General features: G+C 36.3%; 1 protein-coding gene across 16 annotated transcripts in view; it reads right to left on the reverse strand.

Annotated features, from left to right (window-relative positions):
* Positions 1–21,125, reverse strand: part of RAPGEF2 (Rap guanine nucleotide exchange factor 2) — a 309,303-nt gene that overhangs the window by 158,234 nt on the left and 129,944 nt on the right. For 14 of the 16 annotated variants that reach the window (XM_077139648.1, XM_077139652.1, XM_077139641.1 and 11 more), the window contains one exon: positions 16,509–16,592. The exons of 1 other annotated variant lie outside the window; for it this stretch is intronic. In XM_077139648.1, the coding sequence (XP_076995763.1) occupies positions 16,509–16,592 (84 nt within the window). Of the gene's footprint in view, positions 1–16,508; positions 16,593–17,910; positions 18,021–21,125 lie in introns of all 16 variants that reach the window. One more of the 16 variants, XM_077139653.1, reaches the window with a different exon arrangement.

The raw sequence follows: 21,125 nt of genomic DNA on the forward strand, positions 1-21,125 counted from the left end.
TCATACCATTGAAATAATTATTCACACACCACTCAACCCCTACTCTCCAATAACCATGGCACAGACAAAGACAAAGGCTGTGTGAGTTTCTTTGCACTTAGCAGTAGATAAAAAATTCAAACCTTTTACAAAGAAAAATAATTTATATTTCATAGATACACACACATCGAAGTTTTAAAACCTTTATGAATTATTACAGTTACTTCTGCAACAGAAATCCAAACATCACCGCAAAAAAAGGACGCCCAGGGTGAACTACTACATACTCATTTATACTAAGGACCATAAATAGCAAATTCCCTGACTGAAGACTTCAAGCATCAGAAGACCCATGATGTCTTGTTAACTACACACCCAAAAACATCAGAGTCCTTTACTTACTTTGTTAAGACACTACCAGTGCCAGTCTTCCAAACACCACGAAAGCCTGCATTTATATGTACAGCACATTTGTGAAGTTGTAGTTATAGCAACCAAATTCCCAACTTGATCCAGCAATTGAACTCGCTCTCTAGGGAACATTTTTACTCTGCACTTCAGGTATCACATCAGAATACAATTTAAAAGGGCAAGGGTGACCTAAATAATGCTAAAAACATTTCATACTGAAGTGAAGAGTAAAACTAAAACTAAGAAGCGGGACCATTCTAGTACATTCCATTGTGTCTAATCACATATTTTACTCTATTCCTTTAACTGAGAAACCTTCTTTATTTAAAAAAAATACAAGATATACTAACATAAAGTATAATTAAACTCCGCCTTCAATATCATCAACTCTAGTCAAGCCAAGCTCACATTTGTTTCACGGATTTATGTGCCTTATTTGGCACTTTCTCCTAGTATTTCCTTAAAAATCTTTTATATTTTTACCTTATGTGTGACATGGTAATACCAACACATGAGTAAAATTTAGGTAGGACAAGTAGAAATTATAGGTGATGTAAGATCTGAAAGAGTGTGGCTAAGCTGATAAAGAGATGAGCAGAGGGCTTAAGGAAAAGAACAGTCAAGCAAAGATAATTTACGAAACTGAGGAAGAACTAAATGGCAACTGTAGCAGAGACTGCTGGTTGCCTACTGCAATATCCATTCTCCTCAAAAAGATATTTTTATACTATTATTTTTAGTGGACACACTGCACCCAGGAATAAAAGATTACATGTCCCAGGCTCCTGTGTGACTTGGAGTGGTCAGATAACTATATTCTGGATGTGACATATAAAGAAAAATGTTACTGCGAGGAATTTGATTTAGGGAAACAGTAATGTTTTTTCTGCTTTTCTGGCTGTTCTCCTGATTCTAGCTTTCAATGCAGATATGATAGCTAGAGTCTGAATGCCATCTACACCATGAACTGACCACATAAACCAAAGCCAGGTAGTAACAGAGATGGAGAAGACAGAAACCTGTGTGTTATCTTTTCATATGGCAGCAGCCATATCATTCTGGAGGTTAATGAACCTCCAGGTTTCTTTACATAAGAGAAAAATTATGTATTCATACCATTATTTTATGCAACCAAACTCACTGTAATTAATACGTAAGCAAAGCAATACCCAAGAACATACTGTTTGCCTTTTTCTCCCTCTTCTGCATACCTGCACAGATCAACCCATTTCTCAAGAGACTTCATCCATTATCCCAGGCTCCATCCTTTACCTTACATTCTGACTCTTTTCTCTGACTCCTCTCCTCTAATTAACCTGACAAGTAAATCATAGCTCACTGAAAACCCAATTATTTGTAAAAGGAAATATGGTGTCATAATATAGTGAAACTTTTTTAAAAAGTGATTTAAAAAGAAAATGGCAAGTTACAAATATAATCCTGAACTAATGCAATTCCACAAACATTTATTACATGCCTGCTATGTACTAGGCACTGAGGATAATACAGCCCATCCCTTGAAATGCCACGTGCAGTGCAGACATGGGATGGTAACTCCTGACAGGAATACACGGGTAGACTTCCCAGAGAGTAAAGGCCTGAGGTAAAGGTTTTCACAGGCGGGTGGGGTGGAGGGCAACAAGGAGAGGGATATCCCAAGCCTGGCAAAGGGAGGCACAAACCCCAGGGCCATGCGTGGTCATGCGGGGAAGGGCAGAGGAGCAATGCAAGATAGAGACAAACGTTGAGCTGCCACGTATGCCTCCCTTAGGAGTCTGCATTTTATCTCTGATACGTGGAACTCATGTAAATTCATTATGCAAGGGATCAACATGAAACGGTCAGCAGTTAAACAGTGGTTACGGTGCCACTATGGAATAAGGACTGAAAGCATCTGGGGAGCTATTTTCATAGAACAGGTGATATGTGAACAAAGGCAGTTGCTGGTGGTGTGGCAGAGGCAGCTGATTTGTTAGATCCTGTCACTTCTATCCCTGAAGTGTTGTTTGCTGAATAACCAGTTGTCAGAGAAGAAAAGTGAGGTCAGAACTGGGACTCATAAGAAGTTCCTAGAATAGGTGACAAGCAGTTCATTAAAGCCATTACAGAAAGGAAAAACAAGAGGTCAAGCTGACTCGTAGGTGTGAATCACATTCCAGATATGGAACCTACAGCCTGAGAGATCTGGAGAAAGTTCACATGAAGACAGGGGTGTTCCAAATACACCCTTAACTCCGTCACCCTCTCTCCCTTAGCCGTACGCACTGGCAAAGCACAAACCCCAACAAAACAAAACCACTCAACTTCTCCATGCTGCAGAGCTGAATGATGCCAGAAAAAACGTAAATCCAAGGCCACAAATATCAAACAGAAAGCGAGTGTGGGAAGAGGACAGAGCAGGGCCTCCAGGAGAAGAGGACAGAGCAGGGCCTCCAGGAGTCAGGCTTTCCGCCAGGACAACTACTAAACAGACAGGAACTCACTGAAACAAGTACTCTGAAACTGTGGAGGTCAGAAGAACACTAAGCAGCGTGCGGAGAAGAGTTGGAGGAAGAAGCCGATCTACTGGGTAAAGAACAGTCCACACAGAGGCTACCGGCGCCCGTCCCCCACATTCACCGCAAGCTGCCATCGACTCCGGTCTCTGGCTAGCTCATCGGTGACAGAACGGGACATAAAAATCCTCTTCCCTAAGACCATGGGTGGGCACAGCCAATCACTAATCATGATTTCAGAGACTTTGGTTCCCTAGGAGCTCAGCGCTGTGAATAGCACTGCGACAACCCACCTCAGACAAAAGTTGCAAGAAGGAGAATTAAAGATGCCATACTTCCTCAAGGTTGCAGGGGACAGTTAGCTGAAGACCTGTACTTGCTTTGGGGAGCCTAGGAAGAAGCTCTTGGTGCCCTTCCTGACCCCCTCTCCAGGGCACTTTGGAGCTGGTCTGCATCCCCTTCAGGGGTCCCTGGGTCTGTTTCAACTGCCCCCCCACCCCTACCCCAGGCAAAAGCAGCCTGAAACAACCACAGGACTGTAAGAAGCCACAAGGGCAGACAATTTGGGGCAAAGGATTGCCAGCTACTAACACCAAAGAGAAGGAGGTCTGTCTCCTGAAAACAGAGGGGACAACCAAACCCATGTAGGCAGGTTAACTCAAAAACAACTAACCATCAAAAGCTCATGAAAAGACACAGGCCAAGAAAGACAGGGAAAACCCTGCAAACTGCATCTGCCTTGTACAAACACTCCTGATAGGAGGACTGAAGCTCAAGAAAACTTGTCTTAATCATTAGCTAGTTACAAAATCCAGAAAATACATCTCAAGGAATAAAGCCCAGGGTTAACATTTTAAAATATTAAAACACACAGTGTGCAACAACAAAACAAACAAACAGGAAATGATGGCCCATCCAAAGAGAATCTAATTCAGGACACCCCAACAAAGAGGATGAAAATGTGGATAAACCAAACGCACCCTCTGAAAAAGCATCATAAGCATGTTCAAGGAGATGAAGGAAACTAGAGAGAACTAAAGGATAACAGGAAAACAATGAATGAGCAACATGAGAGTCTAGGTAAAATGGGAGAAATTTTAAAAAGGAACCAAACAGAAGTACTAGAGCTGAAGACCACAGTAATTGAGATGAATGTGCCCAGGAGGGTTTCAACAGCAGACTGGAGCTGGAGGAAGGAGCCAGTGAACTTGAAGACAAGGTACTTGAAATGAGTCAGGCTGAGAAGTAAAAAGAAAAAAGAAATATCAAAAGTGCAATGAGCCTAACATAGGTATGGGACACCATCAAACACACCAACCTATGTATTATCAGAGTCCCAGAAAGAGAGACAGGCAGAAGGAATAGTCAAAGACATAATGACAGTGAAGTACCCAAACTTAGCAAAAGACATGGATATGCACATCCAAGAAGCTCTGAGAACACTAAACAGGATAAACACGAAGAAGAATATACCGTCATATACTGATCACACCATCAAAATTAAAGACAAGAAGAGCATTCTGAAAGCTGGAAGCAAAAGGCAATGTGTCATGTAGCCCCAATTAGAATGAGTGGTGATTTCTGATTAGAAACCAAGGAGGCAACAAGGCAGTAGCTTGAAATACTTAACTGCTAAAAGAAAGCAACAGCCAACAAGAATTTTATACCCAGCAAGACATTTTTTTCCAAAAATGAGGGAGCGATGAAGACATTCCCATCCCACATAACTAGAAGCTGAGGGAGTTCACCACCGCTAGACCTGCACCATAAGCAATGCTAAAGGGAATTTATCAGACTGAGAGAAAAAGGATACTAGACAATAGTTTAAGCAGCACAAATAAATAAACACGACAAAGGTAACCAATGGGTAATTATAAAGGGCAGTATTATTGTAGTGTATTGTCTGCTATGAAACTCCACTCTTATTTCCTATAGGTGCTATAATGCAAATGCATAAAAAGTATTAATAAATCTATGGTTTTGGATATACAATGTACAAAGATAAAAGTGATAAAAAGTAACAAAAAAAAGTTGGGAGGACAGAGGGGTTTAGGAAAATTATATGTGCATGTTATTAAATTTAGATTGGTATCAAATCAAATGATTTTTATATATTTAGGAGGTTAAATTTTAACCCCATGGCATCCACAAGGAAAACAGATGAAAAATACATCCAGGTGGAAGTGAGAATGCAGTCAATATGGTACAACACAAAAAAACAAATAAGCATAAAATTAGACATTAACAGAAGTGAGGGACAAAAAAAGTACAAGGCTTATAAAGGCTAAATAGCAAAATGGCAAAAGAAAGACTTGTATTATCAGTACTGACTTTAAATGTAAATGGATTAAACTTTCCAGTCAAAAGGCAGAAAATTGACAGGATGGATAAAAAGTATGACCCAACTATATGCTGTCGGCAAAAGACTCACCTTAAATTCAAAGATACAAGCAGGTTGAAAGTGAAAGGATAGAGAAAACAAAATACCAGGCAAGTAGTAAGCAAAAGAGAGTGGGGGTAGCTATACTGATTTTAGATAAAATAGACTTTAAGTGAAAAGCACTGTGAGAGACAAAGATGGTCATTATGTACTGATAAAGGAGACAATTCCACCAGAAGATGTAACAACCATAAAAACATACACCCCTAACAGCAGAACCCAAAATATATTAAGCAAATATTGACAGATTTGAAGGGAGAAACTGACAATTCTATATTAACAGCAAGAGACTTTAATACATCACTCAAGGCACAGAAAATCAAGACAGAAGATCAATAAGGAAATATAAGACTTGAACGAAACTCTAAAGCACCTAGACCTAATAGACATACATATATATAACACTTTCGTCCAAAAACAGCAGAATACTCCTTCTCAAGGGCACATGAATCATTCTCCAAGTTGGAACATCTGTAAGGTAACAAAACAAGCCTCAATGAATTAAAAAATATTGAAATCATATTCTCCAACCACAGTAGAATGAGACTAGAAATCAATAACAGAGGGAGAAAGGGAAAATTCACAAATGTATGGAAATCAAACAACCAAAGGGTCAAAGAAGAAATCACAGGGAACTTAGGAAATATCTTGAGGCAAACAAAAATTTATGGGATGCAGCCTAGGCAGTAGCGAGAGGGAAATTTATAACTCTAAATGCTTACATTAAAAAAAAAAAAAAAGAACAGTCTTACATTAGAGATCTAACATCACAATTAGAGGACACAGAAAAATAAGAGTAAACTAAACCCAAGAGCACAGAAGGAAGGAAATAAAAGAGTAGAGCAGAAATAAAACACACAGAAAACGACCAACCAAAAATCAACAGAGAACTGACAAAATCAAAAGTTGGCTCTTTAAAAAGATCAACAAAATTGACAAGCCTTTAGCTACACTGACAAAGAAAAAAGAGAGGAAATACAATTACCAACCCCACAGAAATACTGAGCCAGAGGGCTTAAATAGTTGAGGTTATTTTATATTTATAATACTACATCGTGAAAACTGATATTCACAGTATCTTTGAAGCACTGAGATTCTCAAGTACTTAACAGAACTAAGTCTGAATTGATTTTAGTATGATTTTAGTATTGTATGTATTTTATATTGTATCGTGTATATTATACTGATAATTACTGAATTGCAACCGTACGTTATTACATGTAGTTTTTCTATTTTATTTGAAGTACTGTACAGTTCTCAAATTACTGGTACATTGGACTATAAAATGCCATTACCCAATTTTCTGGATATTTTGGGCCACATTTTAATTATAAGGATAAAATAAATGACATTTTTACATAGCAAAAAAAAAAAAAAAAAGGACCATAAGAAAATACTATGAACAAGCATACACTAACAAATCAGATAACCTAGATGAAATGCACAAATTCCTAAAAACACACAAACTACCTACACTGGCTCAAAAAGAAACAAAATATCATTGTCAACAGTTTATCTTGAGAATAACTAACAGCGCTGAATGGTGTGTGACTATGGTGGAAAGGGGAAGTTTGGAGTCAATTATGTCACTAGAAGAAAAGTTGAAGGTTAAAAAACATGGGAATGTATTAGCCAATAAGTCTTGTGGTAGACAATGTCCGTGATTAACTGTGAAATATTTAAAAGTTCTTTCATGAACTACAGCAGATGTAATGACACTACTGAAGGAGTTAATAATAGAGAGTATATGGGGGGAAATGTACCTTTCGCAAACTATGAACTATAGTTAACAGGAATTATTCTCATCAACAGTAACAAATGTCATCACACCAATACTATGAGTTAATAATATGGAGAGTTAAGGAGTATGGGAGGATTAGGGTTTTCTTTTCTATTTTTATTTCTTCTCTGGAGTAATAAAATGTTCTAAATATGATCATGGGGTTGTATGCTCAACTAAGTGGTGATACTATGAACCAGTGATTGTGCTCTGCAGATGGTTTCTAAGCTGTGTGGACACATCTCAATAAAATTACATTTTAAAAAGTTATTAGATAACTGTAGAGTAGTGGTTGTTCGTTAATAAGAAATGCTAATAGTTAACATTTGGAACTCCCAAGCCATAGGTAGTCACTAGTTAGTTAAATCACCCAAGTGCCCATTTTCTAAATAGAAATTTTTTAAACAATTATCTATTCAAATCCTTCTTGAATAATTAATTTTATACAGCTAGGTATTTCAGAGACAGAAAGCTAGTATATTTCTCTGTAAAATTAATTTTTATATTCTCCAACTTGTATAAAACAGCATATGGGGCAGTGCAATGGTGGCTCAGTGGCAGAGTTCTCACCTGCCATGCTGGAGACCCGGGTTCGATTCCCGGAGCTTGCCCATGCCAAAAAAAAAAAAGCATAAGGAATCCAAGTTATTTTCCTTTGTGATTCAAAATTTAAAAATCAACTGCTTTGCAATCCCAAAACATGCCTATTTTAAAGTTCTTTTAAATTTTTATTATGAAAAAAAGAAATAGAAGATCTCAAAAGACCAAAAACTCGTAGAAAGATTGAATTAGTAATCAAAAACCTCTCAACAACAAATGGGCCAGATGGCTTCACAGGTGAATTTTAAGAAACATTAAAGAAAAATTAACCACCAATCCTGCTCAGGCTTTTCCATAAAACTGAAGAGAAGGCAGCACTTCCTAACATTCTATGAGGCCAACATCACCCTCAAACCAAAGCCAGATAAAGATACGACAAGAAAATTATAGACCAGTATCTCTTACAAATATAGATGCAAAAATCCTCCACAAAATACTAACAAACTAACTCCAAAAGTATACTTAAAGAATCATACCTCATAATCAAGTGGGATTTATCCCAAGTCAATAAAGTGGTTCAATATAAGAAAATCAATTAATATAATACACCACATTAACCAAATGAAGGGGAAAAAACACATGATCACTTAATTGAAGTGGAAAAAACATCTGACAAAATCCAGCCCACCTTCTTGGTAAAAACACTTAGCATACTAGGAATAGATAAAAACTTCCTCAACCTCATAAACGACATATATGAAAAAACAACCCACTGCCAACATTATACTAAAACACTAAAAGCTTTCCCTTTAAGATCAGGAACAAAAAAGGATGACTGCTGTCATCTCTACCATTCAACGTTGTATGGAAAGTTCTATCCAGAGTAATTAGGCAAGAACAAAAAGTGCATCCAAATTGAAAGGAAGTAGTGAAACTTTCACTATATGCAGACGACATGATACTTTATACATCAAGGAACTTCATAAAAATAATCTACAGAATGGAAGAAAATATTTGGAAACCACATATCCTAAAAGAGTTTAACATCCAGACTATCTAAAAAACCTTACACCTGAACAACAAAAATCAAACAATCCAATTCAAAGATGGGCAAAAAATTTTAATAGACATCTCTCCAAGGAAGATATATAAATGGCCAAAAAGCACATGAAAAGATGCTCAACATCATCAACCATTAGGATAATGTAAATCAAAACCATTGGTAATATGCCATTTTCCACATACTAGAATGGGTACTCTTAAAAAAAAAAAAAGCAAAAAACTAAGGTTGGAAAGGATGTGGAGAAATAGGAACATTCATTTACTGTTCATGTAGCTGCTACAGAAGAGACTTTGACAATTTCTCAGAAAGTTAAGTATAGACACCTGGCAATCCCATTTTTAGTTATATACTCAAAAGAATTGAAAGAAAATTCTCGAACAATTGCTAAAAGATGGAAGTAACCCAAGTGTCCATAACCAATGAATGGATAAACAAACCGTGGTGTATACAAACAATGAAATATTATTCAGCCATTAAAAGGAATGAAGTGCTGATACACATGACCAACCACCTGAATGAACCTTGAGGACATCACATTGAGTGAAATAAATCACACAAAAAAGAACAAATATTTCATGATCTCACTGATGAGATCATTAGAATAAGCAAATTATTAATGCTTAAATTTTACAGAGTTTCTACTTGGGGTGTTGGAAAAGTTTAGTAAACAGATGGTGGTGCTGAGAGGAAATATTTTGAATGTAATTAACAGCACTGAATTATGTATTAAAATGTGATTAAAAGGGGAAATTTAAGGTTGCTTATACTTTACTAGAATAATTTTTTTAAAAGAAATAAAATCATAGGTTATAAAACAGTGAACCTTAATGTAGACTACTGACTACAGTTAAAAGCACAATTATAATATTCTTTCATCAACTATAACAAATATACCAAACACTAATGCAAACAGTTAATCATAGGGGTGTAGAGGTATATGGGGTATTCTATATTTTCATCATGATCTTTCTGTAGATCTACATACTCTCTAAAAAAAAACAGAACAATATATTTACTATTCACTCTTGATTACTAACTTTTACTTAATAAATATTTAATATACAAAGTGAAATACTTTGGAAAACTCAAAATAAGTTCATCTTTTTTTAAAAAACTGTTGTTAGAAAAGGTGTGGAGAAAATACCTTTTAAAGCTAAAGAAAAAAATCAAGTTATAGAGGACTGATTGATACACACATATAAACATATATTTACTCATATGTGTGTATATTTTAATTAAATTCTACATTCAGTTATACATACACATAAATATATATGCATGAATCCTTGGTTCCCTCCCTAACTGTTTTAATTCACCAACTACAAGTCGCAAAATAAATTCAGCTAAATAAAACAGCTTCAGCACTACATGTGATAATGGACTGTATAAAACTGCCTGAGAAAAAGCAGTTTTACAGAACTTATTACCGTTATTAACTCTGCCATCATCCACTAACCTTAGTTCATTCCAAATATAAAATAAAGTCTTATGACTGTCAGCTGTCTCCAGATTTCTCTTTTAAAGAAACAATTTAAAAATGTTTGCCTAACTTCCGAAAATCTATATATTACTTCATTCAATCCTATTATAAATTAATGATATCTTCCCATGGCAGGAGGAAAGGTAAACAAGACCAACACATTTAATTTTGAAACTCAGTGAGGACAATTTTAAGATGATGACCAGTTCTTTGTACTCACTATAAAGTGTAGTCTTTGTTTTGTTTTTTATTTTTCCATTCCTTCTTCAGTAACTACTCTTTCTCTTCTATCCTTAATCTGTGCTCTCATCGTCATGGTTTTGCCAATACCTGAAGGTAAATCTTTAAAGTACAACTTCTAGAACCTCACTCCTAATTCTTCATGCCTTTTGGGTACATTTAATGTCCAAAAAAATTACCCCTTCTATCTCAAAATTCATCAGTGAGTTATGTTTAAAATTCCATAATACTCCATCTCCAGTAAGAAACTACATGACCTATGGCAAATCTGTACTCTTTCAGTATGATTTCCTAATCTTATACAGCTCTCTACAAGCTTTCCATATTTAAATATGGGATACTTAAAGAGGGCTTCAGTTATTATCACCTAAATTACAGAATCATTGTTCCACTGTTCCACCTTTTTTCATCACTAAAAAGCTAGCAAGCTCTCAGAGCAATCAATTAACTTATCATGTAGCATTGGCAAAAAGAAAGTAGGCCTGCGATTTTTTAAACTCAAGTAGTTCATTGTTTGTCATGTGAATCATAATGAGAATAGTATTTCAGCCTCATAGAACTGATTAGTTAAATGTCTTGTTTCCCCACTTACCTCATTATAGCTGCCAGCTCTAATTTAAAATGTGATTATTAAGAGTACCATGGCACAGTTTTAATTTTAAAATTGTGGATATATTTGGTATCAATGAAAGAGAAGCACTAATTTTAAGTGGACACAGTCAACAGGGTGCAAACAGATACTGTGCACAGTTCTCCCCACCTCCTGCCAATGTTACTTCAGACCTAATTTATCAATAGTTCTAGCCTTTCCAACCTAGTTATGTAGCTGTATAAATTAGACCTCATTAAATGCCACCATCAACAATACTTTTGCAACTATTTCATAACCTAAATTGTACTTCTATTCTAAACCATCCCATTTCTATGCCCTTGCTCAGGTTATTGGTTATGTCTGAATTTGTTCTTCCTCAATCCCTCCACTGTGCCATTCACACATGCCCTTATTGACTGGTTTTCCTTCTCCAACTCTTGCCAATAACCTAAAACAAAACCCAACTCAAAATTCAACTCCTTTAAGAGCCACCCTTGATTACCTCCCACACATTAAAATATTCCTATCTTTGAAGATAATTGCATTTTGAGAGCTCTTTGCGATAGCAATTTATACCATTCTACCTGCTTAATGATACCTAGACAATTTTTTCCTGTTTATGTACGACTGCCTCATCTCACCAACCAAGTGTTATGTTACACATTAGCAGGGAGTCGACTATGTTGACTACTCTGTATACTCCACAACTTAACACAGAGACCAGAAAGATGGCTTCATGCGAGCTTCAACTGATTTTGAAATAACATGTAAATATGTCTCAAAATTTGAGCTCTACTAAATATACTTCAGAATGGAGAGAATAACCCATAGATATGGAAATGACTAATGTATCCATCCTCAATTTTGATGGCATTTCAATGTTCAGAAGTTTCCACTGACAATGCTTGGCCAGTTAAAGATTGGGAACATTTAGGGAAAAAACTCCTTTCTCAAGACACTTTCCCACCCTCTGCCAGTCAACTGTCTTACCATACCACCCACAATGACTGTGGACATAAACAGTACCTCCTGGAGTTGTGCAGCACACAACCTGCACAATTTAGCAGCCACAACAGCTTTGCTCATATGCCTGGAAAACCACAGGCAGTTTATGCTGTTTCTATATAAGTTTGCAGCAATCATTCCCTCTAACCCCATGTGCTAACTTCCTATAATTACCTTTGCTCACCATCTTTTTGATCAGTTAGGGAGAATGAATCCACTTTGAGTAAGACTTAAAGAAAAATATAACTGCAAACTATACTTCAGGAACAACACAAACAGTATTTCAAATAAGAACTCAGCACTTTCTTAGGATAGTACTGTTTCTAACAGCATTAGGTACATGAAATGACAGTCATTTATACAAATACCAATACTTTAAATCTTGATAAATTTCTAACAGATTTACAATAAAACTCAATATTTATAATGCCAAAATGGCCTGAAGTGGAGAAGAATGGGCAAGTTGTCATGGATAGTCATGTAGAAAATTTTACAGGCTCCATAAATGGTGTAAACATTATTAAGGAATAATATTCATGTTTGAACAACCAAAGGAAAAGAGGTAAGATCAAAATATCCCTCACCTGCCTAAAAAAAGAAAAAAAAAATTTTTTAAGTATGAAATGCTTACCTAAAATGTCAACTGAAGAGGTCAATAAAGGTAATGAAATCTGGAAACCAAATAACACAGATTTTCTGCAATGTATACCACCTTTTTCCCCTCATGGAATCAGGTGCCAAAGCACTTTTTTGAGACTTGGTTAAAAATATTAAAATCTTGCTCAAGATACTTTGATTGAAAGCTAATTTTTCAGGGTAAATTAACTGTCAGAAAAGAGCTGAGGGTGCATGGGTAGTTCAGAGGTTAGAATGCCACCTTCCACGTGGGAGACCCGGGTTTGATTCCCAGACCATGCACCCTCGAGCTGAAACTTTCAAGGAGTTGCTCAGCTTACTGATAACCAATACATCAATATATACTGATAACCAATTTTCAGGTGAAGATGGTAAAAACACAGCAGGTTCGGAGAATCATTTGTGAAGTAGTTGCTTCATAAAACTGAATGGTTACTAACACCTAATCTATATCATTCTTTAATTAAACTCAACATTTTCTGGAGAAAGAAATAAGTATGAATCACTAATATCAACTGATAGCATAGTACCAGCAGGGACCCTTTCTTATTAAAACAATCTCAGTACTATTCCCAAGGCAACATCCCCAAAGAAAACAAACAACTTGGATAGAGCAAATGTCACCAGGTGCAACATGAAGGAATAAACTATATATAGTACTAACCCGTCATTCAGTCTGAAACACCATGCCTTCCCTCATCCCATTAAAGTACTGACTTGTAAGCATCTGACCTCCAGCCAAAGAGAAAGAATAACGGGTATCATCTTTTAAAATAATTAAACATAGAGTTCAATGTGTTCATGAAGTAGGTCTGAGCTGCAAGTTCTCTTTCTCCTAGAAAAGCAGTCTTCTGAACACTAGGTTTCCTTTCCAGAGTTAGAGTAAGCTGTTAATCAACTAGTTGAGGATGGGTGGTAATCAAGTTAGACCATCACAGCCTCCTTCACTGTTCTAAGGCCTCAGCATATTGATTTAGTTTGTACAACAAACTCTGTGTGTCAAGATGGTGAAGAAGTCACTGACCAGAGTTTTCTTTAAAATGCAAATTTCAAATTGCATTCACTGCAGCACTAAAGCATACATGTTTACTCTTACAATTATTAACCAACTTGTAGAAAGCTCAAATAACTGGACATTAAATAGACATTAAAGTTTATAAAGACTGAACCTTTATATAGTCTTTAATATTAAAAGGAAATGCTTATACACACTTGAAATAAGCAAGACACTAAATTGCATATAAAGTATGACTCTAAGTAGTGAAATACACATACATGGTAAAGACAAAAAGGAAAAATACTAAAAGATTAAAGAACAATCTCAAATGAGAGAATCTTAGTTTTTTTTTCTCTTTTATATTTGGAAATTTATATTAAAAAATATATAAGTATTAACTTTTACATTTGTGTTGGTTTGAAAAGATGTACGTACCCTAGAAAAACCATGTTTTAATCCTAATTCCATTTTGTAAAGGCAACGGTTTCCTCTAGTTCGTATTCAGGACTGTATGTTTGAAATCGTAATTAGATCATCTCCCTGGATCTTGATGTGATCTTGAGCGATCAAGAGTGGTTTTAAAACGGATTAGGTGGAGACGTGTCTCCACCCATTCGGGTGGGTCTTGCTTAGTTAATTGGAACCCTATTAAAAGAGGAAACATTTTGAAGAAAAGAGGAGATTCAGAGAGAGCTGAGAAAGCAGAGAGCCCATCTGCCAGCGCTCTGGAGATGAAGAAGGAAAACGTCTTCTGGGGAGCTTCATGAAACAGGAAGCCAGGAGAGAAAGCTAGCAGATGAGGCTGTGTTTGCCACATGCCCTTCCAGCTGAGAGAGAAACCCTGACTGTGTTCACCATGTGCCTTTCCACTTGAGAGAGAAACCCTGAACTTCTTTGGCCTTTTTGAACCAAAGTATCTTTCCCTGGATGCCTTTGATTGGACATTTCTATAGACTTGCTTTAATGGGGACATTTTCTCAGCCTTAGAACTGTAGACTAGCAATTTATTAAACTCCCCTTTTTAAAAGCCATTTCATTTCTCGTATATTGCATTCTGGCAGAGAGAAAACTAGAACAGCATTCAAATAAAAAAATGCCAGTGCTTAAATGCTATTTCCTTTACCTTCTCCCAAGTTCAGCAAAAGAGTTAGAGCTTTCCTTAAGGGGGCAAATAGTAAGCCCTATTTGAAGGAGTGGAAGAGTATTTCTGTTCAATTCTTGATTCCTCTGGGAAACAGAATTCTTGGAATTATAGGAGCTTGTTGACAGGGTCACTCCTGACTTCGTCGGCAGAATTCCAGAAGGTACAACTACCCACTACAATAATGTCAGAGTTTCTTCACTCATAAAATGAAACATAGTATAACTGTATCCACCTCAAAGGATTGGTATGAAATTAAATGATACAATACATACAAAGCATTTAAAATGGCAAAACAGGAAGCACTTGTAAAAGCCATAGCTATCTTACTATCATCATTTTACTATTACTAACACTGTCAATACTATAACCATCTGAGTTTCTACTACTTCTACTATACTACCACCACCAACCTACTATTATCATTACTATGACTACTGCGACTAAGAACAACAAAAAACAGTCAATAGGGTTTTCCTCCCTCCTGGGGCTATTTTCCAAAGAGACTAATGTCCACCAATCTGATCTCAGAGAAGGAGAAGGGCAAAGAGGCAGGGGATTTGCACCAGAGATTATTTTTAATTAGATGCACTGTGCCTCTGGAGCTCTTTCACTACCATTCTGGCAGCCAAAGACCGATCTCTTCCTCTACAGAGTAAAGTCACCCCTCCCTCTCTCACTGACTCTGACTTCTCATAAAAATTTGCTCACATCTCTAAATTAGATTCCGAACATGTTCCTGACCCATTCAGAAATCACGTATCAGGAATATATTCAAATATTTTTATGAAGGGTTAAGATGTAAAAGGAGAGTCAATACACTTGAATAAATTAAGATAATCAAAATATTTATTTAGTCAATTAAAATACTTAGTAATTTAAAACACTTAGTCAATTAAAATAAAATCTTTGGTCAAAATAAAAATATTTCATTGTGAAAAGTACACAATTAGAGGGAAAAATAACTACTGAAGCTGTCAGTGGCAGATATCTTTGGGAAGCTTAAATGAAACAGATAAGCCTAGCCCTCTGGGCCATAGCTGACTGCAACAGAGGTATACATCTGCCCTGAGCTGTGCCAATCAGACTATACACCCTAAGGAATCCAAAGAGAAGACACAGGCATTGCAGTCAAATGGCTTAAACTTTAGGGACGTAAGATCATCAATCAGCAGCCAGCCATATACAAGTCAAAGTCACAGGGAGAAAGAAATTAAGAGCCTTAAGAGACTGGAAAGCCAATCCAGAGAGAGGTAAAAACTGGGAGACCATATGGTCCTGAGAGGCAGAAAAGTCAACGATAGTTCCTGGCTTTCCATTTCTGGTCCCATGTGATTTCGATGAACTCTCTTTGCCTCTCCTCAGATGTTTATGGGACTTCATGTTATATTCTTCAGCTAATCTGCTTTTACATAAGCCCATCTTGAGGCAGATTTCATTCCCTACGAACAAACGTGCCCTAAACACAGCGGACATTTTCATGTAACAAATGTATATGTCACTAGCATGTTTTCCTTCTTGGCCCTTTGTTAAACAGATTCAAAATATTTCCATCATAAAATAGTAATTTCTGAAAGATTCATCTCTCAGTACTCCCAAAGTACTGCCTTGCTTTTATCAAATAGGTAAAGAAAAGAATGATGCAAAATAATTCTGCAAAAGAATATCAAGTTTCATGGATAATCTATTTTAATATGTCTATACAATACCTGCTTCTTGGAAGAAACATGGATTCCTTAATGAACACGGAACCAGAGAGAAGGATATACCAGCAGGTCCCAATATCATCAGGACTGAAAAGAAAAGATAATGTAATAAGATGATTATTACAACAACAAAAAAATTAAAACATCATCATAGCCCAAAGTATAGCAGTTTACCTTCGGAATCATAAAGAAAAGTAAAAACCAAAACACATACATAAAAAATACCACTCTTCAACTATTAGAATAGCTTTTAAATTATTTTCATCCCTCAAATGAACTAACAACTTTAGACTTCTATAGGTATATTAAAAATTTTTAAATGTTCCTTAGACCTATATTGTACCCTCCATTCCAAGTTTCATTTTGCAGCTTAATTCTTTTGGACAGAAAATATTTTCATTGCTTTATAAATTAAAAATACACAAGAAGATAAAACTGCGAAAAGCATTTTCCTCAACCCCTTCTCCTGTCTATCAAATGTTCACATTTCTCTACCATATTTCTTATGTATAATTTCAGAATTTCTTTATGTATATACATACAATATACTCTTATTCCCTGCCACCATCATTTTTTTTTTTTAACAGAAACGAAAGCACACTCTATACACTGTTTTTTCCTTTGCAGTAATTCTTTGTCCTGGTTTGAAACTGCTATGTACCCCAGAAAAGTCACATTCTTTTTTCTCATCCAATCTTGTGGGGCAGACTTATTGTTTGGGTGGGTTATCTTTGATTATGTGGTTTCCATGGAGATGTGTCTCAGCCCATTCAAGGCAGGCCTTAATCCACTTGTCCTTTCAGAGAAAACCATTTTAGAAAAAGCTCAGAGCTGACACAGAGACTGGAGATGAAGAAACAAATCACCCCCGGGGAAGCTGTTAGCAACCAGAAACCAAAGGGCCAGCAGACACAGCCAGCCACGTGTCTTCCCAGCTGAAGACGTGTTCTGGATGTCATCAGCCTTTCTTGGGTCAAAGTATCTTTCCCTGGATGCCTTAGTTTGGACATTTTTATAGCCTTAGACCTGTAAACTTGTGACTTAACTAATGCCCTTTATAAAAGCCAGACCATTTCTGGTATATTGCATTCTGGCAGCATTAGCAAACTAGAACACTCTTAGATATAATTTCTTTGGAAGACAGAGAGCATCCTTGTGTGTTTTTACAGCTGCACCTCATTCTGCTGCACTGCATGCATGTGCCATACGTGACTTAAGAAATTTCCTAATCATGGTAATTTAAATTGTTTTTAATTGAATACAATTATAAAAACCAAAAAAGAAAACCCTACAACGAACAATCTACTATATATAGACATAACTAGAGGATAAAGTCCCAGGAATACAACTGCTGGGTCAAAATTACACTGCAGTTTTGACAGATATTAGTAATCTGTATACCTACCTACTTTCCCAAGGCCTCACTAACATAGTTTGTCACATATTTATTAAATGTTTAACAATTTTATGTTGAGGGTTGTTCTAAGCACTTAGGATACTTCAGGAGCTTTTCTTCTGAAAGGATAATAAGAAACAAGAAAACAATAAATTGGTAAATTACACAATGGGTCATAAGGCGATCAGTGCTACAGGAAAAAAAATATTACAGGGTAAGGAAAACGGGGGGAGGGGGTTACAACACCAAATGGTTGGTCAGAACAAGCCTCACTAAGAAGACATGACGGGCAAAGAGATGAAAAAGATGGCCATACGGACACCTCAGGGGTCAGCACTCATGGCAAAGGGCAGGTAGGATCAGGGTGAAAGGACAAAGGCCCCAAGGCTGACAGTGCCTAGCAGGGAGGCCAGTGTGGTTAGAACAACTCAGCAGGAGAACATGCCACAAGGTAGTACAGCACAGACTTTTCACCAAACCTTCGGAATCTTCCCGGTCTGCTTGTTGACAATGATGTTTAGCTTAATTTTATTTTTCCCATTTCCTTTTCTTCCTATTGTTATAAGATTATCTCTTCTTACATTCATGAGTCATTTCTACTTCTTTCTCTGTAAAATCAGTTCATGACGTTTACCCCTTTTCTACTGCGTTGTGAGACTTTTCTATCTAGGAGAGCATCATAAAACAGGGAGACCAGCTTTTGGCAACTCTCTCTCTTCCCCATTTGTTTATTTCTGTACTTTATTGTGCTTTCTGTTTATTTATAAAATAAATTTATTTTATTTCATGCCGTTAAGTTTATCAAATTTGTAAGTCAGAATACAAGCTTGTCTACTATTAAAACAAAACAAAAAGCTAAAATAGAAATGGCTTAAACAAAGCGAAAGTTCATTTCTCTCCCACAAACACCGAAGTTGTATCACTCACATACTGACATGGTAGCTAAATCGTATTTAGAACTGAAGATCTTTCCATTTTGTGGCTCAGCCATGCACAATCCATGGCTTCCATCGCATATACTTAGATTAATCTCAGGTCTCACCATCACATCCACATTCTAGCCAACAGCAGGGGAGAAGGGAAACACAGAGCACATGACACCATGTAAAATGTGTGGTCACACAGCAAGGGAGCCCTCAGCAATCTCTATCAAGTAATGCTCTGTAAACTAATTCATCCCAGAAGGTTTTTAATGACACTAAATTCTATTAACACTTCTGAATAACTAAGTTATTTAATAACATCAATTACTACCACAAAATCTTTTCCATTGAGTTATTTGCTTCCAAAGTGATCCATTCCTAACCAATTTATTGAATACTTAGTATCTAATAGCAATGAAAACAAAGGAAAAACACTGTCAAATAGAGTTTAGTTAAAACCATTAGACAGAAAAATAAAATTTCTCATATGAAAAAGCAAAGTACATCAAAAATTAATTTATACCCTATCTACCCTTTCACTAACTTTTGTAACCCCCAACAAATTACCTAATTTGAAGAAAAAATTCACTTGTCTTTCTTAACATAAGGTGACAGTATTTCTATGAATATTTGATTTATGTCAAGTAAAAATGGCATGTTCTGTCAAATTCAAAACTCGTTTTAAAAAACTCAAGTAACAAGTGATAAAATATTGAAAAAGAAAGGTGGAAAATTGAATTACTTTGTAATTGTTTAAAATCTATTATTTCAATTCCTGCCAATTCTAAAGAGTATTTAGGGCATGACAGAAGATTCTACAAAGGTTCCACGCGCTAGAGTAACTTTCCAGATGGATCCCTGGACCAGGCAAGTCCTGAAATGCAGTGGTGCCCCCTGATTTCATATTATCAACAGCCCCTCCCAACAGGAGAAATGTTTCTCCTTCTAAAGAGCAGGCGAAAGATGAAAGGTGATGGTGGAGTTACTCAGAGAAGGTACAGTTTAACAAATGAGTATGACTGCCAAATCATATTGGTATTTCTTTTTTGCTTGTTTTTTTCATACTGGTATTTCTTTTAGTCTCCAGTATCTCAGAGCAACTAGAAGTAAAAGCCTAAAATTGTGGAATTGTAACCCATTAACAAACTTTGAAATCTGTTCTACAATGGTTGCAATGTGCTTTGAAATGTATTGCTCTTTTGCACACGTTATCTTGCACAAATTTTAAAAATCTTAGACACAAAAAAATATGGTAGTTAAAAATAAAAAACTGTGAGAAAAAGAAGTCTGTTATCACAATATTCCCTTATCACCAAAAGGTTGATCAAGGGAAACGAAATGGAAAAATAGGAAATTAGGGTAAAGCACCACTTATTAACTGTGCTCACTTGGTCAAGTTACTTTAGCTACTACAAAGATTAAGTGGATAATACCTATTAAATGCAAATAATTATTATTCTATTATAATAGTATTTTCGGTTTGTTAAAGCTGCTAGAAATGCAATATACCAGTAATGGGTTGGCTTTTTTTTTTTTTTTTTTCTTTTTCTCGCATGGGCAGGCACCAGGAATGTCAAGTGAGAACTCTAACTGCAGAGCCACTGTGGCCTGCCCGGGTTGGCTTTTATAAATGGAATTTATTAAGTTACAAGCTTACAGTTCTAAAGCCATAAAAATATCCAAATTAAGGCATCCAGATAAATATACCTTGACTCAAAAAAGGGACAATGACGTGCAGGGTTTTTCTGTCAGCTGGGAAGGCACATGGTGACATCTGTTAACTTTCTTTTCAGGCTTCTCATTTCCAACAGCTTACCCAGGGTTGCTTTCTTTCTTTCTTCAACTCCAAAGGTCCATCTCTCTCTCTCTCAGCACTCAAGCAATTTCCAAAATGGTTCCCTCTTAAAGGACTCCAGTAAGCAACCCCACCTTGAATGGGTGGAGACACCGCTCCACGGAAACCACCTAATCAAAGGTCCCACTTGGGTGAGTCACATCTCCGTGGAAATTAACCTACCCAAAAATATCCCACCCAACAATATTAAATGCAGAATAAAGAACATGGCTTTTCTTGGGTACAAAATAGCTTCAAACCGGCATAGGAGGTTTTTTTTAATCATATTTAATATTATATTTAATATTTGAAAAGTACAGTAATTGTCAGCCATGGCCTAGATTCACTGTGACATGGAGAATATAAGAAACATTAACACGCTTTTCAGTTATTCTATATGTCAATTCTGAAAAGCAAAATTAATAGAGACAATATAAGCCTAAGGTTTGTAGACTCAGCTTTCCTGG

Source organism: Tamandua tetradactyla, chromosome 22 (assembly GCF_023851605.1).
Source record: "Tamandua tetradactyla isolate mTamTet1 chromosome 22, mTamTet1.pri, whole genome shotgun sequence".
Lineage (NCBI taxonomy): Eukaryota > Metazoa > Chordata > Mammalia > Pilosa > Myrmecophagidae > Tamandua > Tamandua tetradactyla.